Here is a 25,929-nt window from a genome sequence, read left to right as displayed (position 1 = left end):
TCCTTGTGGCACCTTAGAGACTAACAAATTTATTTAGGCATGAGCTTTTGTGGGCTATAACCCACTTCATCAGATGCATGGAGTGACAAATACAGTAAGCAGGTATAAATATACAGCACATGAAAAGAAAGAAGTTGCCTTACCAAGTGGGGGGGGGTCAGTGCTAACGAGGCCAATTCAATCAGGGTGGATGTGGCCCATTCCCGAGCGTTATGTTTATGTTATGTTTATAGGCATAAGATTATCTCTAGCTGTTTGAGATTAGGAGGAGACATAAATGTGGAGGCTAGATTACTCCACATCTGTCTTCTTCCTACACATTCATCTGAAGTGTCTGGGTTTGGCCACTGTTGGAGACAGGACACTGGACTAGACACTCAGTCTAATCCAATATGACAGTCTCTGTGATCCTAAATTTTTATGGATCTTCCACAAATTTTTGTTAGCATCAAATAGAATGCTAGATCTTCTTGTTAGCCACATAAAGAATCCATATACAGAATACTCAGACTCTGGTCAAAAGAGCTTCATGTTACCCTGAATGGCTTCCCAAATCAGTTAAATAGAAACAACAACATTTTAACAGAGAAACGGTATACTTAGCCGACCACACAGAAGCTCTGTCTTTCTAAAGCTTAACACACAGGTTACACATCAGGAGTGAAATTCCATATCTTAAGTTGTAATCAAGTGGTGCATAGGGCCTTGTGCAGGCCTCCCTACACCCTGTGTGACTTTCACCCCGCATTAAAGAAAAATAATCAGTTAATAATAAGTCTCATTTTATTTGATGACTACAACCATGTGCTTGGTGCTATAAAGAACAGTAAATAAGACACAGTCCTGACCTTTGCATGGTGTGAGAAATAATAAAATGACATTCTAACTAATCACAGAATATTTTTAAAATGTTGGTCTTTATTTTCTTTCCCTTTTGAACCCAGATGAAAATATAGAAATGAAAAAGACTCATTAGAATTTACTTCTCCATAAGCATTGTGTACCGTATTTATTTCACTCACTATAAAGGAAATAGTCACTATGCGTTGTTTATAATCACACTTGCTGATAATACTCCCATTTTGAAGTTGTCTCCAAAAATAAAGTTAAAGTCAGCCATTTTTGACTTCAGGGAAATATCTCTGTTGATATTGTGATAGATGTTCAGTAAACCAAATGCTTGTTTTGTTAAATCCCAGTCTCTCTTTCATACAAAGGACAGAAAAATTGATCCAAATTTCCCCAGAAGGAGTTACCTAGATAGGAACATTTGCTGACTGCAGTATATTACTTGAAATGAGAATTGTCTTGATTTATTTTTAAAGTAAATAATAATAATAGAAGCAGCTTGAAAATGTTTGATTCTTGAAAGAAAACAACAAGAAGGTTTTGTTGGCACAAAATATTTTGAATTAATTCTATCAACCCCCAGACTTCTCCTTTTGTTGACAAAAAATGCACTGCTAAAGTATGCTGCCATTTTGCAATGACTCTGGAAGGAATGAAGACTAATAGCTTATGTGCATAGGGAGAGGAGACATCTAGAAGGAGAATAGTGGGAGTTCTGTTCATCTAAGGAGAGCAGAATATTGCCGTGCCTGGTGGTTTCACCCTACATGCCCAGAATGCTGGAGTTACCAGTTCCTACTCTATGCTATGGAAATGGCAACATGGTTTAACTCTGCAATTAATATTGCACATACGGAGTGAAACTCACCCTCGTGCACAGGGCCAGCAGAGGCCAATGCATTGAGAACAGTGGGGCAGATTCTCCACTCTGCTTCGGTGCAGTGCAGGGTGAGTAGTACAGGGAACCAACTGTGTCTTTATAATCCTCAGCCACCTAAGCTTGGGACAAATTAGAGCTGTGCCAGAGAATCAGGAGTAGTGGTGCTAGGGTGACCAGATAGCAAATGTGAAAAATCAGGACATGGGGTGGGGAGTAATTGGAGCCTATAGAAGAAAAAGACCCAAAAATCGGGACTGTCCCTATAAAATCGGGACATCTGGTCACCCTAAGTGGTGCTTCCCTCCACCACTGTGATCCCTGTCCCACTAAAACTCCACCACAGAACAATGTCAGCATACACTCCAGATACACCAGGATAGGGGGAGAAGCCAGGGTTTATGCCATGGAAAGTGATCTTAGTGGATTGGAGAATCTAACCCAGTAGATGGAAGTTAACAGCCGCTTGTAGATTGTAGAGCAGAATTTTGCCCATAGTTTGGAGACAGATGTAAAATGCATTTTGAGGTTTTTCTTTCCTTGCCAGACAGAACAACAGAAACACACAGATATTCATTTTTTTCTAGTAGCAGGCTGTCTGTCAAGTTGGGTTGGCTAAGCCATAGCATGTAATTTCTTAGATGACATGGAGCCTTAAACATGTCCCTCAAAAGCAAGAAATAAGAAAAAACACTTCACATATCATGGGGTTACTGTGAATGCTGAAGACTACAATTATATTTTGATATTAATCTTACTATTGCAATTTGATTGTTGTGATCTGCTCTATCAAAATGCAAAAGACAGTATAAATCTTTTTAAATAGAACGCTACACCACTGCAAAGAACTGACGTTTCTAAGTACTATTGAAACTTCCAAACATCTAAAATAATTCATTAAAATGAGATAGCTTTCTGCTGCAACCTACTTGGCATGGAATATCACACTGAGTAAAACCAGATTCTGCATTTTTTTATTGTGTTGTCTGTTTCCATTCACAATTACCTCTAATGTTTTGATGTCTTCATAAGAAAACTGCACAGTGGGAACCCCAAGATGGTTGATGAAATAATCAGAATCACCCTGCATTTGCACAGAACTCACATTGGATCCTGGGCACTTCATTTTCCCCAGACAGGTGAGGCTCTGTCTCTGAAAAAAAAACAAAAAAAACAAATCAAGAGTTATTTAATTATTTGCAACTGACCTATAATGACTCACAATGATATCTGATATTTATTCAGCATTTCAGCCTGAAGGACTCTAAAGCAATTTAAAAACACAGGCCAGATCTTCCGCATGCACATCAGCATGCATCAATTCACATCAGCTTAGCACCTGGCTACATATATAGACAGGAATAACTTCATCCACCATTTAAAGGCAGCAACCTCTGTGGTGGAATGTTTAAGCGTGCACAGCACCATGGCTGATTATTTCAAAGTAGGAAGTGAAGGTGAATATCATATTCAAATGAAAGAGTGGTGGGGGAATTTAGGCAGGCAGATGCAATTACCCAAATTGGCCATGATTTGGGGGGTTAGCATCCTACTCTTACAAAGAGTGCCATGGGATCTTTAATGACCATGATGGGATCAAGTTTTTATTTGATTAGCACAATGTTCCTGTGACCGGGATTCTATTGGGGGGGGGGGGGGGGGGCACACTGAGATTGCCCAATTGGGGCAAACTGCAAAGAATGGGGCAGATGATCCTCAAACTGGTGGTTATTTCTAATACTTAGATTCACCAAGCCAGCAAAAAACCAGCTTCTACAACACCTTCCTGGTTACCCAGAACCCAAAACACAGTTCCTTTAAAGCAAGCCAGCCTTGGGCTCCCACCCAGACTGCCAAGTCAAATATGATGAGGATTACGGACAATCTTGTTCATCATATAAAAAGTCCTACCAATCCCAAAGGAAGGGACAAATTACCCACCAGATTAAGGACTATTTCAGATCTTACCCAAATATAAGCTTACAGCCAATTCTTATTAACTAAACTAAAATGTATTACAAAAGAAAGAGTATAGGTTAAAAGATTATTATGCCTACAAACATGAATAAAATTCTTAGGTCAGTTTCATAGTAGAGATGGTGAGCTTTAGAGCTGCAAAGAGTTCTTTCAGAATTAGTTCCATAGGTTATAGTCCAATGTCCAATATTAGGGTGACCCAGTCTGGAGCTGGGGACCTCAGTCTTGTGACTCAAACTTCCCCTCATGAAGCCTTAGCAGATCTGAGATACAGGATCAGGGCCCAAGAGTTCTTTTTATAGTTTCCTGGCAGTCTCTTGACAGTAGGTGAATAATAGGTGAAGCACTGTGGCTTTGAAGTAGACCTATTTCCTAAGCATCACTGATAATTAGCTACATGGATTAGCATAAGGTAACTACCTATCTCCCACCATTTGCATATAATTTATTACATACTTCAAAGAGAAATGAAGACAATATTACCACATTCACAGTTCATCTAAATGTTAATATTCCATTTTGATCTTTGAATCGATAGAACACAGTGACAGACCGGAACCCTCTGGTTACATTGTTAACCTCTAACAAGATATAGGTAAACAGACTACTATAATCACTATCTTCTTCCAATTCTCTAACAATACAAGTCTACATTTCAAAGCTGTAATCTAACATGGCTATGTTAGCTATTTATAAGAAATGGCCCTAATTACCATTTACATACTTTCCTAATATGTCTTTAAAGGTAGAATTTGGGTCATTTAGCCTGCAAATTGCTTAACCCTTTCTGGCTCAGTGTCACAGCTCCCTAACATCAGAGTGATGCAGTAGATATCTGGTCATCTCACTTGAAATGCCAATGTTCCATGAAATGCTGGCAATTTAAAGGACTGTGCTGCAGTGGCTCACAGACAAGGGGTTAAGGAGTGAAATGCAATGAAAAGATAGAAACTACATCGTACAAATTTTCTGTGCTATTGATTTAAAAAATTCTGTGCAATAATATCTTCATAATCCTTGTTTCACAGGAGTACTTAATGGCAAAATCTTAGCAAGGAAAGTGCAGTAAATGAAAGCTGAAAGCTAGAAAATAAACCCAAGACTGAGTACTAGCATCATGTACTAATGTAGCTTTCAAATGCATTAGGTAATTATAAATAGGCAAAAAGGCTTTCAATATCTATTATAAAAAATAAGCTGCCTAGCTTTTCTTAAGAATAGTAAGAGGTTAAAGTAGTCCACACTATTTGGCTGACAGTCTGTATAGTATATTACAACTCCTTAGAGCCCTCTTTGTCATTTAATAGTCTGTTTCATAAGCGGTTTGTTCATCCTTTAACATTTAAAAAAATAAATACATGAGACTAGTCAACTACAAATAAAGAGCCAGGTCCCTCTTTCTTCCACATACAGAATAGAGCATGTACTACACAGTCAGATTGGGCTGGAAGAAGGCATAATTCAACATGAATAAGAACATTGGAATCTGGCCCAAAATTTATTTAAAGTACTTTGAGGTGATATTCCGACTCTGACTCCAATTGTAAATTATTTTGTGGTTGTGCACTCTCATTTTCATTTATTCTTGAGTATTTGTTTCTCTCCTACTGCTCTGTGAAGACCCATCCACGCATCAAGGGAATCTGGCTGACTATCTAGCTAGAAGAAAAAAATGGATCTGTCTCTAAACAAAGGGCCAGCTTCTCAGCTAATGTAAATTAGTGTAGCTCCATTGACATAAATGGAGCTAGAACAATTTACACCAACCAAAATTCTTGCTCTTTAAAGTATAGAAAGAACATAAACAAAAACAGATATGAAAATTAAAAATTAATCGTATGCGCTCCTCATAATCATAATTGTTAAAACATTTCAGTCAGAAGTTTGATTTTTTAAGTTGATGGAGTCCTTTCATTCCCGGTGTCTCACTTAACCTCCCACCCATTCTTTAAATAGTAGTTTTCAAACACATTAGGCAGACATTTAACAATTTCACAATGTGTGACTGTTTAAAGTGAAAAATCCACCCACTCAGTACTGTTATGAAACCAGCCAGATCCTGTACTCTACGTACTGGGAAAGGTTGTCTATAGATTAATGTGTTTAGCTCTCTTATGTGATCAAAAGGAAAGAAAAGGCAACCTTCACTTTTCAGAAATGTTGGAATCCTTGTCTAGAAAGAGTAGTATACTAGAGAGTATCTTTCACTGGCCTTCCTTACAGGCCTGATTCTGTAATCCTCACTCATGCCGAGCAGTACTTACTGACATAAATAGTCTGATTGAAGTCAATGGTTTTATTTAATAGAACTGAAGTCACATTAGAAGCTGCAGAAACTTGTCTGATGCTTCTTATATACTCAGTTCAATAAAGAGATGTTTAAAAATAACTAACTATACCTGACTTTCTTACTTTAACATATATGATCCACATCAAAAATGCAATATGACTTACGTGTCCACATACAAATACACATACATAATATTAAACACACACACACACACACACCATTTAAGAGTTTCTGTTTGTGGAAACAATGCAGCAAACACAACTGCTTAGTCAAAGACAAATCATGTAGTGAAAATGTGTACACTATAGGTTAAAATGGATGGTTAAGTCCAAAATAACTTTTTTATATATCTTTTATGAGCTAGACATTTTCAGGGGTCGCCTAAGAAATATCAGTCTAGTAGCATATTTTTTAGCTTGTGAAATTAATGGCCTTCGGTAACTCCATTGCCCTCTGCCCCCACAGCAGAGAAACACACATCTGATGTACAGTACTAGTACACGGTTTCAATGTTGAGTACCTTTTTGTTTCCTACATGACAATGTTACAGAGACACCATCCCTCTGTATGTTGTATTAGAGTAATCTGACTACTATCAGGATTATGCAAATTGGTAAATAAGGTCTGGAAATGTATGTCACAAAATTGTGCAAAATGGGATGTTCACAATAAACCAGGGATCGGCAACCTTTGGCACGCGGCCCATCAGGGAAAGCCGCTGGCAAGCCGGGACGGTTTGTTTACTTGCAGCGTCCACAGGTTCGGCCAATCACAGCTCCCACTGGCCATGGTTCACCGTCCCAGGCCAATGGAGGCTGCGGGAAGAGGTGGCCCGGCCCATGCCGCTTCCCGCAGCCCCCATTGGCCTGGAACGGTGAACCGTGGCCAGTGGGAGCTGTGATTGGCCGAACCTGTGGACACTACAAGTAAACAAACCGTTCCAGCCCACCAGCAGCTTTCCCTAATGGGCCGTGTGCCAAAGGTTGCCAATCCCTGCAATAAACCATTAACATTTGCAGATTTACTTGTATCTCCATGTAAAAATGGATCTTACTGCTATTGAAAATTCAGAGTTTGAGCTTTTGAATATCTATAGTGTTTCACGAAAATTTCCAGCATTTTGCCAAGTCAGAATATTTTTGTGAAAACAGAATGAAATGTGAAAACCTCAAATGCAGAGATTTATTAATATAATTGAGAATATTTCAGAGAGCTCTAATTGTCATTCATTACATTTTACATGATAATATAAAACTATTTTTCCTCACTCACACTCTGATTTTCAAAGCTCCAAGCATCTGTAATAGAACCTATGGGTGCTCAATACCTCTGAAAAGAAAGATTGTGTTATAGGACACCAGGCACCCAAAATGAGAGGGTATTGTGCCTAAGTATTACAACATATACGCTGATATTTTCCACTGATCAGAGATTTTGCACAATATGTTGGTTAACATCTTGGTCCCAGCAGTTCCAGTATGTGCTTTGACATCGAAGGATACCACATTAAAAAAAAATCCATTAATTTCCAACTGCAGGAGGAGACAGCATGGATTGTTAGCATTAATTAATTTGCCAGGGCATTTATCTTGCTTTTCAAACCATGATTTCTGCTAGTTTTTGCTGTTCAGCAGCCTCAAGTTGTAATATTGCCAGATTTTACCAGGCACACCATATGAAATCTATTTGCTATATGGTGCAAATGAACTTTTAAAGGGAACGGTCTGAGGAAAAACCTTTGTGTGATGGGGCATTCACCCCACACCAGCACGGATTGGGTTAAGGTGGCAAGAGAGGCCAATTAAACTATAGGCTGCACCTGATGGAAAGCCAGGGAGTGCTAAGGCCCAATTGCTGATGAAGTCCAGCTGGGGAAGGAGCGGAGCTAGACATGGTTTATAATGAGAAGAAGTTGGCAGTAGATTGGGGGCAAGGAGACTGCAGGGAGGGGAGCCTGCAGTCACAAGAGGGAAAGGTGGAGCCTGAGAAAGGCAGGGTAGGTGCAGTCCAGGGATGGAGCAGGAAGGGTGTGAGAGGGATGAACCTGAACTGCTGGTTTGAGCATCCCTGGATTGGAACCCAGTGTAGAGGGCATGCTTGGGTTCCCCTACCAGCTACTATGGGAGTAGTGAAGACAGCATGGTAGAGATGGAGACCGCCTGAGACTTTGAGGAAGGAGACTGAGGCTTGGTCCACACTGGGGCAGGGGATCGATCTAGGAAACGCAACTTCAGCTACGAGAATAGCGTAGCTGAAGTCGACGTTTCCTAGATCGAACTAAGCTTACTTACTGCGGGTCCACGCGGCGCAGGCAAACTCCCCCGTCGACAGCGCTTCCTCCTCTCGGCGAGCAGGAGTTCCGCAGTCAACGGGGGAGCGCTTCTGGGATCGATTTATCGCATCCAGATGAGACGCGATAAATCGATCCCAGAAGATCGATCTCTACCCGCCGAATCAGCCGGGTAGTGTGGACCTAGCCACTGAGACTACCTCAGAAGGAGAGGATAACGGTGACTTGGCCAGAGGGCTAAGCCATAAAGGAGAAGCACTGAAGCTCCAGACCAGTGAGAGAGGAGCCACAGAGTGAGTGACTGAGGTAACAGCTGAGCGACCGCTGGAGAGGATGCTGACAGTGGCGAGCTGATTCCCCAGATGAGCCACAAGGAGGCACTGCCGAGCAGTGAGTAGCAGACCCCGTGATAGTCTCTTATTGGATTTCTGGGCATTTTGTTTACATTAGATATTATGGGTTGTATTTCCCTTTTTATCTTCTGCAAATGATCTGGTCGGTTTCAGATTTACTCTGTTAATGTGATTAAAATGCAATGGAAGACATGCTATCTCAAACTGAAGAACTGTGTCAATAATCTATTTTTTCCCCTATGTGTATCAGCAGGGTGACTCTTGATCAGGGGTGGGCAAACTTTTTGGCCCGAGGGCCACATTGGGGTTGCAAAACTGTATAGAGGGCCGGGTAGTGAAGGCTGTGCTTCCCCAAACAGCCTGGCCCCTGCCCCCTATCTGACCCCTCCCACTTCTGGCCCCCCTGACTGCCCCCCTCAGAACCTCAGACCCATCCAACCCCCCTCGCTCCTTGTCCCCTAACTGCCCCCTCCCGGGACACCATCCCCATCCAAACCCCCTCTCTCCTGAGTGCCCTGACCCCTATTCACACCCCCACCCCCTGAAAGGCCCCCTGCCACCCCACACCTATCAAACTCCCCCTTCCCTGTCCCCTGAACCCTATCCACACCCCTGCCCTCTGAGACTCCCACCCTTATCTAACCCCACCCCACACACACACACATTCCCCGTCCCCTGACTGCCCCCCAGAACCTCCGCCCCATCCAACCGCCCCCTGCTCCCTGTCCCCTGACTGCCCCCGGGACCCCCGCCCCTTATCCAAACCCCCAGCCCCGGCCCTCATACCATGCTGCTCAGAGCAGCATGTCTGCCAGCCGCGCTGCCCAGCCAGAGCCAGACACGCTGCCACGCTGCTCGGCAGGAGCGTGCAACCCCGCCGCCCAGAGTGCTGCGCATGCGGCAGCGTGGCTGCGGGAGAAGGGGGACAGTGGAGGGGGGCCGGGAGCTCAAGGGCCAGGCAGGATGGTCCTGTGGGGGGAGGGATAGCTTGGTGGTTTGGGCATTGGCCTACTAAACACGGAGTTGTGAGTTCAATCCTTGAGGGGGCCACTTAGGGATCTGGGGCAAAATCAGTACTTGGTCCTCCTAGTGAAGGCAGGGAGCTGGACTCAATGACATTTCAGGGTCCCTTCCAGTTCTATGAGGTAGGTATATCTCCATACATATTATGTGGCCCACAGGCTGTAGTTTGCCCACCTCTGCTCTAGATTCTGAGGTTGATCATTCATTATATTTTTACAGTATTTTTTCACATATAGGTTTTGACTATGTCTAAAATCAGAGCTAACTCAAAATAAGTAACTGAAGCTCTGATCCAAAGGCCACTGAAGTCAATGAGAGTCAACTGGATGCGGCCCTACGATGGCTTAGTGCCTCCTAGAAGACCTCTCAGGAACTGCTAGAGAGAATTTAGACTCCTGTGAGGCGGTAATAGGCAAGTCACATGTTTGACAGGACACAAGATGCCAGGGGAAAGTTAAAAAGAAGGCAATATTTCACAAGATGAAGATGCAGACCTTCAGAAACTTTCAATCTGATACATGAGAAGTGAACAGGTTTTCTGGTCAGCCGGACTGTCAAGATCAAGTTATATAATATCCATCATTGTGACATCTCTCATCTGTGCTCCAAAACCTACTCGTTTAGCATCAGTAGTGTAAACAAAGATCTTTTTAGTCATCCCACAAGGGAGGGCTGCTTTAAAAGTGCAATCAAGGTTCCACAGAAGCAGCAGGCGGAGCCCAGCAGATGGGCTGCATCTGTACATCCCTTGACTGCATCACTGCAGCCCTTAGCTCACCTGCTATGCCCTCTTCCTGGCCAGCTCTCCCCGCTCTGGGGGGCAAGGTTTGCCAGCTGCAGGACCCCCAGTGGAATACGGGTTTCAAGCCCCTTGTGAACTTCTGACTCATTTAGGTCAAGGGACCAAATCCAGAGTTCCTTACTCAGTCTTTACACAGACATGGTAAATAAGATCTGAGTTTAAAAAAAAAAAGCTGAATTAAAGACTCAGGTCTGGCCCACTGAATGTTGCAGATGCCCTGCACCTCAAGATTTTGCCTTATCTGGATAATATTTTGTGGCTTATCAGACTTCATTCAACAAAAAGTGGCTCTTTGGTTGTTGAAAACTGATTGTACAATTTGGTCTCCCTGAAACACTTGTTCCTTAAAAACAATTCCTCGTTGCTCTATATTAAACAACATAAGGGAAGACTTTTTATTATGACAGTCTGTCTAATAAAGTCTGACGTTTTGTGACTGTTTCAGAGTGAATGCTCACTGACTATCACATAGTACTGCATGCTTTTTGCAACAACACATAATAAACTTGGGCTTGTCTACATGGGGACAAGTTAATCTGAATTAACTACAGGTGTGAATTTAAACTGGATAAGTTAAACCTCAATAACTCCCACATGGATGCTTTTATTCAAAATTAAAGTAGTCTTAATTTGGTTTTGATTAATTTATTTTTCCCTTTAGAAACCGCCACTTTTTAATCCTGATCAACAGGATTCTTAAAATGAAAAGCTTCAAGACAAGAGGATATCACAACACAAATACATGCGCTCACTTCAAACTATATCAATTTCACTCCGTTCATCACTCTGCAAGTACACCACTACCTCGATATAACGTGACCCGATATGACACGAATTTGGCACAAAATCCCAGAAACACCTACGCACATGCTTAATTTCAAGAATGTGAGCAGTTCTACTGACTTCAATGGAACTATTCATGTGCATGAAAATTACACTGACTAAAGACTTTGTAAGTTTGAGGTCTACAAGTTCTGCTAAGACTATGACTGCAAAGCAAAATTGGTTTCCTTTAGCTTTTCATTACACGGTAGAATAACTTTCTCAAGTTTTTAATTCTATGGAGAAAACGTATTTGGCCAACTAATAGAGAAAAAATAGAATGTTATTAAAATATCTTCATTTTCCATTACTGTCCATGCACATGATACTTTTGTTAATATAGACCCTGGTCCTATCAGCATTTAGGCACGTGTTTATCTTTATGCACTTGATTAATCACAATGAAATCACTGGGATTGTTCATGTGAGTAAAGTTAAGTATGTGCATAAAGGCCCAATTCTGCACCATTCAAATCAATGGGCGTTTTGCCATTGAACTGAAAGAGCATAGGATCAAACTCCAAATATTTAATGGGCCGGGGTTTAATACTATCTACCTATTCTCTTTCTTTACCATTTATATACCCATGGCAGCATTCTGACAATTTTTGTTCACATGAACAATCCTTACTCATGTGAGTTATCCAATTAAAATAAAATCCAGAAGGAATACATCTTTTTTTTTACTCAGTGCTTACTTGTACACAAGAGAACGTCTGGAAGTACTATGCGTCTAAGAGTTAGCAGGACTGGGCCCTCTCATTTCATCCTACACCTTCAGAAATAAGCCCCAATCTGTTTTTTTGCTCAAGTGGAACAAAGATGAAGTAATAATTCTATGAGCCAGCAAAAAAACCCCCATGAAATAGGGATGTAATCTATGTAATTACTCGATAATGTAATTAAATAATGAGGTTTGACGTTTTAAAATATCATTATCCTTCATGGTCCAATAGAGATATCTTTGTGACACCAATGTACAAGATCAATAATTCTAGTATCTTAATGTTTAACTGCTTGGTTCAAGTTTTAGTTTACTAACAAGCACCAGAATGTAAAACACCCTTTAAAACATGAATCTGTGAGGCCAATTAATACTATAAGAATAAGTTCATCAATAAATATTTAACACTAATATATAGGGGGAATGTTTTACATGCACCACACTGCTTTTCCCAGTTTATATTCATTATGAAGCAGATTCCAAACCATCAGTATTCTTTAAGCCAGAGGTCCCCAAAATTTGGGGCGTGCCCCCCTAGAAGGGAATGAAGGAATGTGTGGGAGTGGGGAGGGGAGAACAGGGCCCAGGCCAGCCCCCACAGAGAGGGAGTGCCACCTAACTCTGCTCCATTCTCGGTCCCCAGCCCCAGCTCTGCTCTGCTTCTGGGTGGCAGGTGTGGACATATTCTCTTACCAGTAAGGGAGGGCACGGGGAGAAAGAGTTTGAGCACCAGTGCTTTAAGCATTCTAAAAGAACAGTAAAGTTCACGGAAGGTGTTTTATATTTATTAAATAAAAGAAAATTTCCCAAAATGCAAGGGCTATTTTAAAAGAATAATCATTTTTTGCAGTAAAGAATATCTTATCCATGAAGACAAATTTGCAAACAAATCCTAATCAGTGGGAAAAACATATAGAATAACCGCCCACTATACACAGCACATCAGACTTACTACCCATACAGGAATAGTGAGGAAGGCCATTAGGATTGCCATCATTCGCATTTTTTCTTGGAACAATCCTACTTATACTGTTTGGGTAGGGGAAGGCTTTGAGGGGCCACAAAATCAGGGAACTATTGAAAAAAAAAGAGGCCAGCAGACAAAGAAGTTTGGGGATGGAGAGGTCACAATAGGGTAGGGTGTGCAGAGAAGAGGAGGTGAGCCAAGAGATTCAGCAGAGGCATGTGTATCCACCCTCCCTTTTCCAGAATGCCCCCGTGCAGGGTGCAAGGAAACTGTTTGGGAGCAGTAGCACTTTCTCCTTTTAAACAGCCTGAAGACAGCAAGGTTGGGGTGATGAGAAGCTGCTTTGCGGCAGGTGGAGGCACAGGGATGGCAGTAGGAGACTGGAAGGAGGAGCATGTTGTTTCCTGGCTGGCTCTCAGATGAAAGGGCTTCCTAGTCCTTCCTTTGTAGACCAGCAGAGGCTCTGGTTGGCAATTTTCAGCCAAACCACTCTTTATACGCACCCCCATGTCCAAAAGTCACGTGGTCCATGGACCATTAACCCTGTAGCAATACTGCAGTGCACCACCATGACCCTTTGATTCAACTTGGTAACATTCAGATGTATCATCAAACTGCAACATGCAGTGCTGGTGATGTGATACAATATGATGCTGCTGGCAAGGCAAATGTTGAATGCAATGTGAGATCATCATGAAGTAGGTATATGCTCTACTGAGGGAAAAAAACAAACAAACAGAGTGCCACCCTTAAAACAATAGTATCTAGGGTAACATTTTGTCCTTGTTGTTTTTGGCAGGTACAAGTAACATCACTTCGCCGTCTACCTACTGCTACGTAGGGGCAATAAGTTAAGCAGATAGACATCTAAAGTGCACCTGTAAATAATTGGGTAGCAAAACAGTTACTGCAAATATTCACACATGCAAAGTTGCAAGTGTAACACGGGTTTGAGATTGGAAAGGCATTCAGACTTAAAACTTTCATTTCTTGGTTTGGTTGTTTCCTCCTCCTTCCCCAAAAAAGCTGTCCTAAAGGTTTCTGTCAAAGCATCGAGGACCTTCCCAGGCTGAAATCCCTATATTGCAGGCACCTTCGTTTCAACCAGCCCTTTCTCTTAACATTCCCAGCACTGAATGAGAATCAAAATCTGGATCCCCTGCACAGGAATAAACTAACATGAAGCATTAAGACAGGTTAGGTAACATTTCAGATGTCTGAGAGCTTTCCTTACAGCACTTCCAGAGGAGCTACCCATCGCTGGCATAGGGAAGCTTTTCTTTGTTCCTCTCTGTAAGAATGGACTCTCGGAGCATGCAGCCTCCACAGTGCATCTGTTCTCTCTCCTTTCATGTTCATAGAGGGTGTCAGTGTCTTTACAGACTCACTGAGCATGGCCACCATATGAAGGGCACTTTGTTTCAGAGAAGATTGTTTCTTTCAAGAGTAAAATTTAATGGGTGATGGTTACTTTAGGATACAGTTCAAGGGATACTTAGAGGCCTAAACAGGTTGCTTAGCTGGGCCACTTGTGCTGCATAGGGTGCAGCCATCTACAAGATCAACAGAAATATTGTATCCTTTTACACACTGTTCAACTCCACTAGATCATATTCTGAGCTCAGTAACATCACTCTAAATGTGGAATAACTTCATTGAAGTCATGGCACTTCTTGATGTCCTGCAGTGACATCATATCATCAGTCAATCATCCTGGCATGACCATCTGACACCACTTCTTGTTCCACTGACACATACCACACACTTCATATTTCAGTTTAAAGCTGTGTCATTTACAAAAATCCCTCTAGCAATTTTAAGAGGGATAGACTTTATAGTTTGTTTTTCATATGTAAACGAAGGGCTCCTGGGGATTGTTGGTATTAAAAATGAAACAAGCTGTGAGTTCCCAGTTAAAAAAAAAAGTTTAATTTCTATGAATTACTTTACCAGTTGCAGTCAGTTCCTACTTAATGATCCTTAAATGCTACTTTTATGTAACCAAGTAAAAATTAAAAAGCTTTTAAAAATAAATTATCAGCAGCATATTCTGTAATAACTATTCCCTTGTTTGAGAGGCAAGCTGACTACACATCTTCATCTGATTGGCCTTAAAGAGAAACACACAGTCCTGACTTGTCTAGATCAGAAATCGGCATCTACTGGATGTTGCACAAGCTGCTTTCACGGCTGTGGCAATAAGTTTCTCTTTATGGGCTAACTAAGGGAAGGAAAGCGGACAATGCAGTCTGCAGATGACCAATCAAGTGGCTCACTTCAGTGCAACGGCATGTTTGCGACTCAGCCAGTCTTTTTCCCTTGGGGTTTATTTTATTCCCCAGTACCAGGATCTGCTATTCCCTCAGCCCAACCTAAGTCCCCTTTTGAATCTACACTCCCTCCCCACCCTCCCCCCAAATATTTTTGGCCAAAATTATTTGGCAAATTCATGTGAAATCATGAATAGTTTCAGTTGATCTGTAACTTCATTTTTTGGCAAATAAAGTATTTGTCTGAAATATTTTGCTCAGCTCCATAACCAGGGCACAGAGTGGTTTAGAGCTTTGCCCAAGGTCACACAGCAAATCGGTGGCATAACTGGAAATCAAACCCAGGACCCTCCCAGTCTGGTGCCTTATGATCCAGATCAAGTTGACATGATGGTACCTTGTAAGATATCATTCAAAATTACATTCATTCTTTATTTTTCACATGCAGAGAGAGAGAAAATCTAAATGTGTAATGTGAATATATATGCTATATTAGAGTATGATACGGTATATGCCAGGGCCACGCAGAGGATTCAGGGGGCCTGGGGCAAAGCAATTTTGGGGGCCCCTTCCATAAAAAAAAAGTTGCAATACTATAGTAACATGTATTTGGAAATGTAAAAAATAACTAGTGAAATACATTTAAAAATTAATTTGTAATAATTTGAAAATACACTAAATACATTATTTAAAAACATTAAATGCTTTAATGGTATGTATACATTTGCAATTACATAATGGGCTGTTGCTGGGTGATGGTGATGGTTGGTGCCAATGGGCTGTCGCTGCCTGGGGGTGGTGCTGCTGTTGCCCAGGGCTGGGTGCGGAGCTGGGCTCTGGGTTGGGGGGTGTCCGGCTCAGAGGGGCTGGGCTTGGAGCTGGGGGTTTGGGCTGTGGGGGGGATGGGGTCAGGGGGTGCCCAGCTCAGAGGGGCTGGGCTAGGAGCTGGGGGTCAGGGCTATGGGGGATGGGGTCGGGGGGGTGCCCGGCCCCAGCCCCTTATCCCTTCTCCCGGAGCCTCAGCGCGCCGTGTCCAGCGCTGCAGCAGCGTGGTGTTTCCAGCGGGGCCTGAGCTCCCGCCGCTCGGCCGCAGCTCGCAGCCCCGCCCCCTTACCAGCTGACACATCCGGGGATGGGGAAAGACAGAGGTGGGGGGAGCCTCCGACATACTCGTGGGGGCCCCTGTGGGGCCCAGGGCCTGGGGCAAATTGCTCCACTTGCCCCCCCCTCTGGGCGGCCCTGGTATATGCTACGTAAACTGCAAGTATGTATTGCCCTCTCTGATGTACTTGACGCTCTGCACACAAAATGCAATCATGAGATCATCACCACCACCTGTTTTAGGCACATAAAAAACCAAGGGTAGACTGTAATTATCCACTTCAGAGAGTAATATTGTAAAGTGTGGTCATTTCTATGCTTCTATATCTATGCTGTCAACTGTTTGCAGAGTTCAGAAAGAATTTACAATACAGCTTTCACAATGAGCCTTGAGTTGCTTTTATATAAAATGTAAAAAAATCTAACCAAACGGTCCTATCTGATGATATTCATTCCACTCTTCAGCATATTTTAAGACAACAATTGTTCAGCACAAGTAAAATATGGTCACTGAAAAAAATATTCTTTTAACCACTGTGATGGGGTGTCCAACCCACACAAGGCCTGATCAGGTACAACAGGCCAATTAACCAATAGGCTGCAATCTGGAGAGGAGCCAAGGACTGATAAGACCTAATGGCTGATGAAGCCCAGCTGGGAAAATAGCTGGAACAGGCTTATAAAGAGACAACGTTGGTGGAAAGAGAGGCCTGCAGGGCAGGGCCAGGCCGGCTCCAGGCACCAGCTTAACAAGCAGGTGCTTGGGGTGGCCAAGGGAGAGAGGCGGCACCTGCGGCAATTCCGGGGCAGCAGGTCCCTCACTCCCTATAGGAGAAAAGGACCTGCCGCTGAACTGCCGCGCCGATCGCGGCTTTTTTTTTTTTTTTTTTGCTTGGGGCGTCAGAAATGCTGGAGCCGGCCCTGCTGCAGGGAGGTGCTATCCAGTCACTCTTTAGTGAGGAAGGAGCTGGCTAGGTAGGAGGAGGAGTTCTCTGGAGGGAGAACAGGACCTGAATCCTCCTTGGACTACAGATTCAGGTAAAAATCCATGAGAATGAAGTAGCCATGGGGAGTGGAGGAAGCTCCAGAGGCAACTCAGATGTGGTCCAGATGATAGGGAAGAAAGGTATGAAAGAGTCCAGAGAAACGCTAACATGGTCAGACTTAAGCAGACAGTGGTTGCTGGGCATAGTACACCTCGGCTGGAACCTGGAGTAGTGGGTGGACCTGGACTCACACACCAGCCACTGGGAGAGTGACACAGACAGGGCAGTAGATCAGAAAACTCCCTGAGACAATTCACCCAGTGGGACTTTGTTCCTCCGGAATGGGATGCAGCCGGAGGGCTGAGTCATGAAGAGTCAGTCACCTGAGTCCAGAGAGAGAAATGAGACGGGAGAGGGGTGTCAGACCGGGCAGAGCTATTTTGCAGACACAGCCACAAGGAGGCATCCCAGGAGTTAGTAGAGAACCCTGTGTCCCCTACCTTTCTAATATTCAACATAGAATAGGATAAGTAGACAAGATTAAAATATATACGTTCAGATTTTCTATAGTAGAATGATTAAAGACTTGCTTTTAATGACGTTTATCTATAGAATGAAAGAACTCACTAGTAAGCAAGAATAAAATGTTGTCTCCTCTAATTCCAGCTCATGAATATTGGAACTCACACATGCGATACATACAGTTTTCTAAAAAAAAACCTGAAATATTAATACTGCTTTGGTTACTTTTAAGGGGAGCCTGGAGTCTGTCTTAATGAAACTATTTTGTAGTGTTGCAAGAATATAACATCCGTCACAAAGCAGATGAATTTAACTCTCAGAAAATTCACTGGGTTTGCTTCTTCACATTTTTCACTAAAATATGGAAATTTGACCAAAAGGAAAACAAATCCTACAAGGCCTAGTAATGTAGGCTTTAAAGAAATTAGGACAAGAACCTCCCCTCAGGAATTTAGAATTGGCCTAAAGTCCTATGTTATCTATTAACTACAGCTGATTTTCATGAAGTTCACTGTCAAAAGGGCTGCCAGGGACTCACCATTTATCTATCAGTATTTCCCCGGACAGGCTTCTTGGGGCCAAAAATATTTCATTTTGAGGCGCGGGGAAAATTCAGTTTTCCAGCCTTCAGGGAAGAAGAATGTTACTTTGAGCAACTCATGTCAAAGCCATATTAATCAAGGGCCCACACCTAATTTCCTAGCATACTAAATCTCCATTGAAGCCTATGGAAATGTAGTTGATGTAAAGAATGCAAACTGGAAATCAGAAATTCCATTTTTAGGTTAAAAACAAAAAGAAGTTTAATCAACTTAGTTGCGCTTTTTTTATACTGATTTCACTATCTAGCATAAATTTAAGAACTGTCAAGCCACTATTTAAAAAAAATAGTTAAAGAGGAGACACACATAACCTTGACTTGAATTGTTTTAATAAAGCATTGCATACTATGATGTAAGAGATAAATATTATCCATGATCTAATTTCCTATTCTGAAGAGACAGGCAAGTGTAGATCTGCCTAATTTGATCAGAATTTCCTTATTTTTTAGTCCAGAATATTTTCTTACACTCAAATCATCTATTGAGTTTAAAAAAAGGAAAAATGTGACCATTAAAGCAGGTCATCTTCACAAAGTATGGAAAAGGGAAACAAAGAGAAATGAACCACATTTGAGATGTGAAGTTTGTGCTAGGCAGATATATTATAAATGGGATCTAAGGAAAATAAGAGCTAAAGGTAAATGTTTCTTCATTCTGTAAATGCAGCATTTAAAGCTCTTGACTGAGTTCTCTGAGTTCTACAGCCTTTAACCACAATTTCTGAAATAGTGCTGAAATGACTTTCTGCTTGTCTACACTTGTATCTAAATCATGTCCTGAACTGCTTCAAATATACCTGTTGCTAACACCCATTGTCAACAATTGTCTGTAATGGAAACCAGGCTTTAGGGAAGAAATAAAAATATGTACCTTCTATCTAATAAATTAATTCCAATTTAAGCATATATTTAAAGAAACAATTACATAGCCAAATAAAAAGATGTGGTGAGACTACACCTTGAATACTATCAACAGTTCTGAACACCCTAAACATATACACAAAGAGGGAATTCAGAAAAAATGCAACAAAAATCATTAAGATCATGAAGCAAGTGACTATGTAACCCCAGTACTCTCAGAATGTCACCTCTTCCCAGCTTCTAGATGGCACCTACACATATCAGCCAAGACAAATCAAAGACCTCCTACCCCATATCATCAACATGGATCAAACCCGGGATCTTCAGTACCAGAAGCAAAGTAACTCCAGTGACTTATTTGCCATGACCCGAGGCTCAGTTTGCATGTTTAATGCTCTTCTGTTATTTATGAGGTAATCCAGAAATCAAACTCAAAATCAGTGTGTAAAAATCCAATCCCCAAAGCAGAGAATTTCCAAAGAAATAACTAGGAACTCAAAATTTATTATAAGGGATACAAAAAAAACCGTAGGATGCATTGGACTAGCACAATTTATATTTTGAATCTATTTGTTTTAAATGGCTTACTACTCTGATGCAGGAAGGCAGTGGTGTTTATAGGCAATGCACACATTCATTATATATATATTTTTTGATTACTTAAAACATTTAGAGTACTCTGCTTGACTGAATAGTGCCAGATCTTTTCTTCCAAGTACTTAGCAGTACACAAATAAAGGTCAGTCCTAGCTGTCGTATACATACAGAACGGTTGTAAAACACAGCTGTGCTAAATGCAAATGAATCAGAGTTTTAGTACAAAACCTTTTGATAAATGGGGACTTGCTAAAAAATGCATGACTCTCCTAATGTTTTCTGCTGTACTAACATTTGTTGCTGATATAAAAACATTGGTTAAGTAGGTCCAGAATTCGGATTTGACAAGTATGACCTCCTTCTCAAAGTGGCTGATATTTTATATTCCATGGGAAAATGGATGTGGGTTGTAGATCATTGTAAAGGGCTGGAGGCATTCTCATTCTACCGTATATAGAAATGGAAATGTAGTGAACTTACTTCAATGCATTTCAATGGAATTTTACTCCATTATAATCAGGTTCCACTGGGCTACTCCTGTTGGAATTCAGCAATTATCACTGCCCAGATAGGTATTAAATAATGTATGCCACTAGGCTATAGCCTCTCCTCCCACCTCTGAGCAAACTGGTAGAGGAGAGGACAAAAGGAGAGAGAAGGAAGAATCCCTGACTCTTGTATTTGCTGCCACTACTTCCTTTTGGGAATGCAGATATGACCTTCTGAGTCTCCCCCATTATTACAATCTATTTCTATTGTAGAACTTCCCAGATGCCCCAATCAGGATAGTGTCACAATCAGGGCCGGCGCAACCCGTTAGGCGACCAAGGCAGTCGCCTAGGGCACTGCGATTTGGGGGGTGGCGACCGCGGCGGTATTTCCACGGCGGGACCTTCCGCCGTCTCTATGGGAGCAGGCGGCATTTCAGGGCAGCGGAAAAGCTGGTGGCGCTCCTGGTCACAATCAGGCTGAGTGCTATAGGAACAGGCAGTAATATATGGGTCTCTGCTCCCAGAGAGTTTACAATCCAGAGAACAGATACAAATCAGACAAGAGAGGATACAAACATAATATCAGCTGGGCATCAGCTGATCTTTAATTTGCAGGATATGCCCTGTTGCTGCTTTAGGCTGAAAATGAAAAACAAACAGAAACAAAGCTATAAAAATAAGCATGTGGATTATTTTAAATGAGTCATGTCTGCTCAATTAGTATGCTCAAGATGTATTTACAGAAGTCATGCCTTGTACATTAGACAATCAAATTGCTTGAATTATCTCATCGTTCTATTCCAAACATAATAGCAACTGACAATCGAATACTGGTCAACCTATGTCTTACAATACTGAAATTCCATTTCCATCATTGCTATGGGTAATGTTAAAAGAAGCATTAGGCAAACCGTTATGTACTGTACTGTGAATACCAAGAAATTATATATCCAGCTTAATTTCTCTTTCCCAAATCCATTAATACCAGGATGCCACTTTCCTTCTTTTTACACTCGAGAAGAGACACTGGACTGCAGGCTTCTAGTTGAAAAGTTCTTTGCCACTACTGCCCAAAAGAACACCTGTCAGAGCGCGTGTAAATCTGCTCACCAAAGACATCCTACCAAGTCTCATCAGAAAGCTGATTCAAAAAGACTGATGTGCAGAGCTCCAGTAGAAAGTCTATCTATCACCCTTTCATCCTCCCAACGGATTGGCTTACCATGCTGAGATCTAGACATCTCCTGCTTGGTGTGTTCACCCCAATCTAACTGATATTCCTAGGAACAATCAATGTTAAAAATATCTTCCCTCTCTCTCCTGCTTCACACTGTGTCCTGTATGTTTCACATACATTTTTTTAAAGTTAAGGAATACTTAATTGCTCAGTCTAGCATTAACTATTTTCAAACATATTACCCAAATACTGATTCTATGATATTGCAAATTGTCTTATGTGTACTTTACTGCACCCTTTAATTTTTACTCTAAAATAAAGTAATATAAAGCAAAGTATTTTTAAAGAGTGATCTAGCCTTATGGACTAAGACAGTCTTTTTCGTTTTGGTTATCCTACTACGTCATACGGATTCCCTTATTTAAGAATTTACAGCCAATTACCTCTCCACTAAACACTAAGTGACAACAATAGAATATTATCGTGCTCTTTTTACTGGACCCAATAAAATCAGAATTACAAGCAATGACATTTCGGATATTGTTTAAACAACAAAAGGGATTACTCTCAGAAGCATAAAACCTGCCTAGGAATAGTCAAGCCGGCATTTATTCTGCATACTGAGATGGTTAAAAATATAGTTTGAAAATGTTCTCCCGTGTTGTTGTTTTTTGAACAAATTGTTTCAATAATATTTTGGGACAAAGTCCTCAGTTGTTATATATCAGCATCGCTGCATTGACTTCAGTGGAGCTATATTAATTTATTCCAGTTGAGGATCTGTCCGTGCTTCTTTCTTGCTGGTTTGGATTTTATGCTCGGTCTCTTCTGAATAACATGCTCTCCGTTGTTGTTGTTTTTTGTATTTTCTATTTTAAGGACAGCAGAAATATCTTATAGAAACTGCCAGAACTCTTTCACTATTGTGAGATTCCTTTCTTCACAGTGCACCCCACACTTTGAAGAGTTAATTGCATTTACTTTCCTTTGTCTTTAAATGTTCAGAGTACAATAATTGCATAAGGATCATTTAATCATGGTACTCAGCACATGAACATATGCATGGACCCCATAGTCATTGACCCAGTAGTTTTTCCCCCCACTCCTTTTCTATCCCACACCAACCCTATATTCCAGGACTGAGAGAGCTTTGTTCCTTCCTGGGCAGTGATCAAGGAACTCTGCATGGGGTTTCCCCAAATTCTGCCCAATCGATACTTTGTGCTGTGGACCTATATTGTAGTCAAGGTCTTCTGCATAATGGGGCAGGACATGGCCTGTACGGACTAGCCAAATAAGAGGGTGGAGATGCAAACACACACACACACACACACACACACACACACACACACACACACACACACACACACACACACACACAAAAGTTCAGCAAGGCAGTAAAATTTGCAACCACACACAGGGATGCAGGGGTCTTTTGTAGTCTCACTCTGTTATCATAAATTAGAATCAGGATAAAGCTGCTGATTAAGTTCACGCTGTCCTGTTGTGGCATAGACTCCTTGTTAAATCTACCAGGAAAGGAGAGGTGGGCACGATCCCTCTGGTCAAAGAGTAGGGAATGAGACAGGAAGGTCCTGCAGGAAACCCAAGGAACTGTCAGGCCTGAGGGGAAATCTTAGGCTGAGGTTTATGTTTTGCGATTAGAACTAGAGTTACTATTAAAGCCAATCCCCAGGAAGGGTAAGTTTGACCATCTACAGAGTGTGCAAACGGTTTGGAACCGGTTGAGAACATCACAGATGACTATCATGGAAAAACAAAAGGAACATTCTGGCCCCAATGGTAAATTATAATTCTTTCCAAAGGCACTAGTTTAACCCTGGAAAATAGCCAATGTAATTTGCAGTTGGCAAAGCTTTTAACTTGCACTGAAACCATGGTCTGACATTTAAGTTCCCTGATTGCATCCATGCATGAACAAGTCACTCCTTCCCTAGTCAACCCTTGAAATAGTAAGTTGCTTCCAAACATCATATAGAACCATTAGTTTTCAACCAGGGGTCTGGAGCCCCCCCCCCCCCAGGGGGAGGGGGCAGTGAGCAGGTTTCAGGGGGGCCGCCAAGCAGGGCCAGTTTTAGACTTGCTGGGGCTGACAGCAGAAAGCTGAAGCCTCCCCGTGTGGGGCTGAAGCCCCAGGGCTCTGAGCCCTGCCACCTGGGGCTGAAGTCAAAACCTGAGCAATTTAGCTTTTTGAGGACCCCTGTGGTGTGGGGCCCTGGGCAGTTGCCCTGCTTGCTATCCCCTAATGCTGACCCTGGCTTTTATATGCAGAAAAACAGCGTTGTAGCACTGGTGGGCCGTGGAATTTCTATAGCATGTTGGGCAGGGCCTCAGAAAGAAAAAGGTTGAGAATCCCTGATATAGAACATGAAAAGCTACATGCTACATGCAAAACTCCCACTGACTTCAATGGGACCTGTGAAAATGGAATAATAGCATTATATGGCCATTCACATTCATCATGCTATCTGTACCAATTTCATTTTTCAGAAAGATCAGCCTGGAGCAGACTTATTAAAGCAGAGTTGAGGGCACTATGAGCCTTGTCCTGCAGACAACAATACAGATGGATGAATCAAATGACCCAAGAGATACCACGTGATTATATTTTCCACAGTATGAATAATTGCATGGTAGTATCATACACAGTTTACTGGCAGAAACTACTAAGACAAATTTCCTTCAACACTTCATCAGCCTATAACACAGGATGATTTCAATATTGTAGTATTTGTACATACTCCTGCCTTTCATCCAAAGATCTCAAAGTATTTAACACACACTTTTTGAGACTCACAATGCCATTCTTTAGTAGGCCTTAAATCATTTTGATTAAACAAATGGGAGGAGGAGGGGCGAAGGCACAAAAGTCAACATTTTCAAGGCTCTCACTGGTTTCTGGTACCTCAAATTTTGCTTGCCCAACATGATTTTCAGATGTGTTGACCGCTCACTACTCCAACTGAGATCAATGGGAACCATGTACCATCAAAGCTTCTGTACATCAGGCTCAACGTGTCTCAAAATGGGAACCCCAAAATGGAAGCAACCAAAAGGAGAGGTAACTTTTAAAAATTCTGGCCAAAGATTTTAAGTAAGTTGCTAGTGGTCACATTGCAAGTCAATGGTCAAGTCCTAATCCTCAGTCTTCCATTTAACCAGTAAGCATTTTCCCTTTGTTATATGCTGCACTATAAAAACACCAAATTTTGGCAATAGCTTGTTTTATATCACTACCATTTAATTGTAAGAATCCTAGTCTGAAAAAAATAAAAGAAAAAACAAACAAATAAAACCTCAACAGAGGGTCCTGTGGCACCTTTAAGACTAACAGAAGTATTGGGAGCATAAGCTTTCGTGGGTAAGAACCTCACTTCTTCAGATGCAAGACCTCAGTATTTTTAAATAAAAAAATAAAACCTCAGTATTTTTAAACCTATATAATTAATCTTTCCTTTAATTGCAGATTTTTCCTGGGGGCTGAGGCAGGGTTGTTGGACCTCTTTCCCCTATTAGACTCTTCCAACCCCACCTATATCTGAGCAATCCCCCTTCTCCTCTACTCATAGAATGGAGAAGGAGATCTGTATTTCCTCTGTGTTCAGGGCAGGAGCAGGCTCTTGAGAAGAGGAGCAGGGGTGGAAGAGTAGAAAGGGACTGTGGTGCTAGCTGGCAGGAGGGAAAGGAGCAGAGACAACTGGAACAAGTACAGGTCTTAATCTTTCCCATTAGCGATGGGAGGATACTTCTCTTCAGGCTTCCAAGATCTATGGACTATTGTTTAGATTTGGGAAAGCTTGTTGTTTCTCATAGCCTACTTGCACTGACTGGTAAAATGCAGAGATCCAATTATTTTCTTAAAATGAACTTGATGTGTTATTTCACTAAAATGTACAGGAATGGAGCCTGGGGAATACATACATAACAACTTAGGCACCCAGTCTGTTTTTACCACCACTGAGAGATCAGAGTAAGCTCTTAGTTGTGTGCTTCCAAGACACTGTAGTGTTCTCTTTCCTATTTGACATCGAATGCTGTAGGACTGATGTCAAATTTAAAATCTGTTAAGGAAAAAGTGGGATTTACTATTTACAGGTTTCAAGAGCAAATCCCACAAAGGCTGATAATGTGCTTTATCTCAGAATTTATTAGATCATACCTTTAAGGAGTGAAAGCTGATAGTTTCTAAATGTTGCACAATATAATTTAAGATGAACATATATTACATTATCTTTCAGGTTTTTATCCTTTAGAAGGTGACCTTCAAAAATTACTTTTGCAGCAATGAAGCTGAACTTTCAAGACTGATGCATGCATGGTGTATAAAA

The 25,929-nt window shown here is 41.6% G+C and overlaps 1 protein-coding gene across 1 annotated transcript in view; it reads right to left on the bottom strand.

Moving 5' to 3' along the window:
• Positions 1 to 2,651: 2,651 nt before the first annotated feature.
• The window catches only part of LOC117882374 (inactive N-acetylated-alpha-linked acidic dipeptidase-like protein 2), a gene marked incomplete in the record, with an annotated part of 726,064 nt that continues 702,786 nt past the window's right edge, over positions 2,652 to 25,929 (bottom strand). The window contains 1 exon segment of the mRNA XM_034780534.1: positions 2,652 to 2,879. Within this exon segment, the coding sequence (XP_034636425.1) occupies positions 2,652 to 2,879 (228 nt within the window).

The sequence above is a fragment of the Trachemys scripta genome, chromosome 9 (genome assembly GCF_013100865.1).
Source record: "Trachemys scripta elegans isolate TJP31775 chromosome 9, CAS_Tse_1.0, whole genome shotgun sequence".
Lineage (NCBI taxonomy): Eukaryota > Metazoa > Chordata > Testudines > Emydidae > Trachemys > Trachemys scripta.
This window is presented reverse-complemented; position numbering and strand designations above follow the sequence as displayed.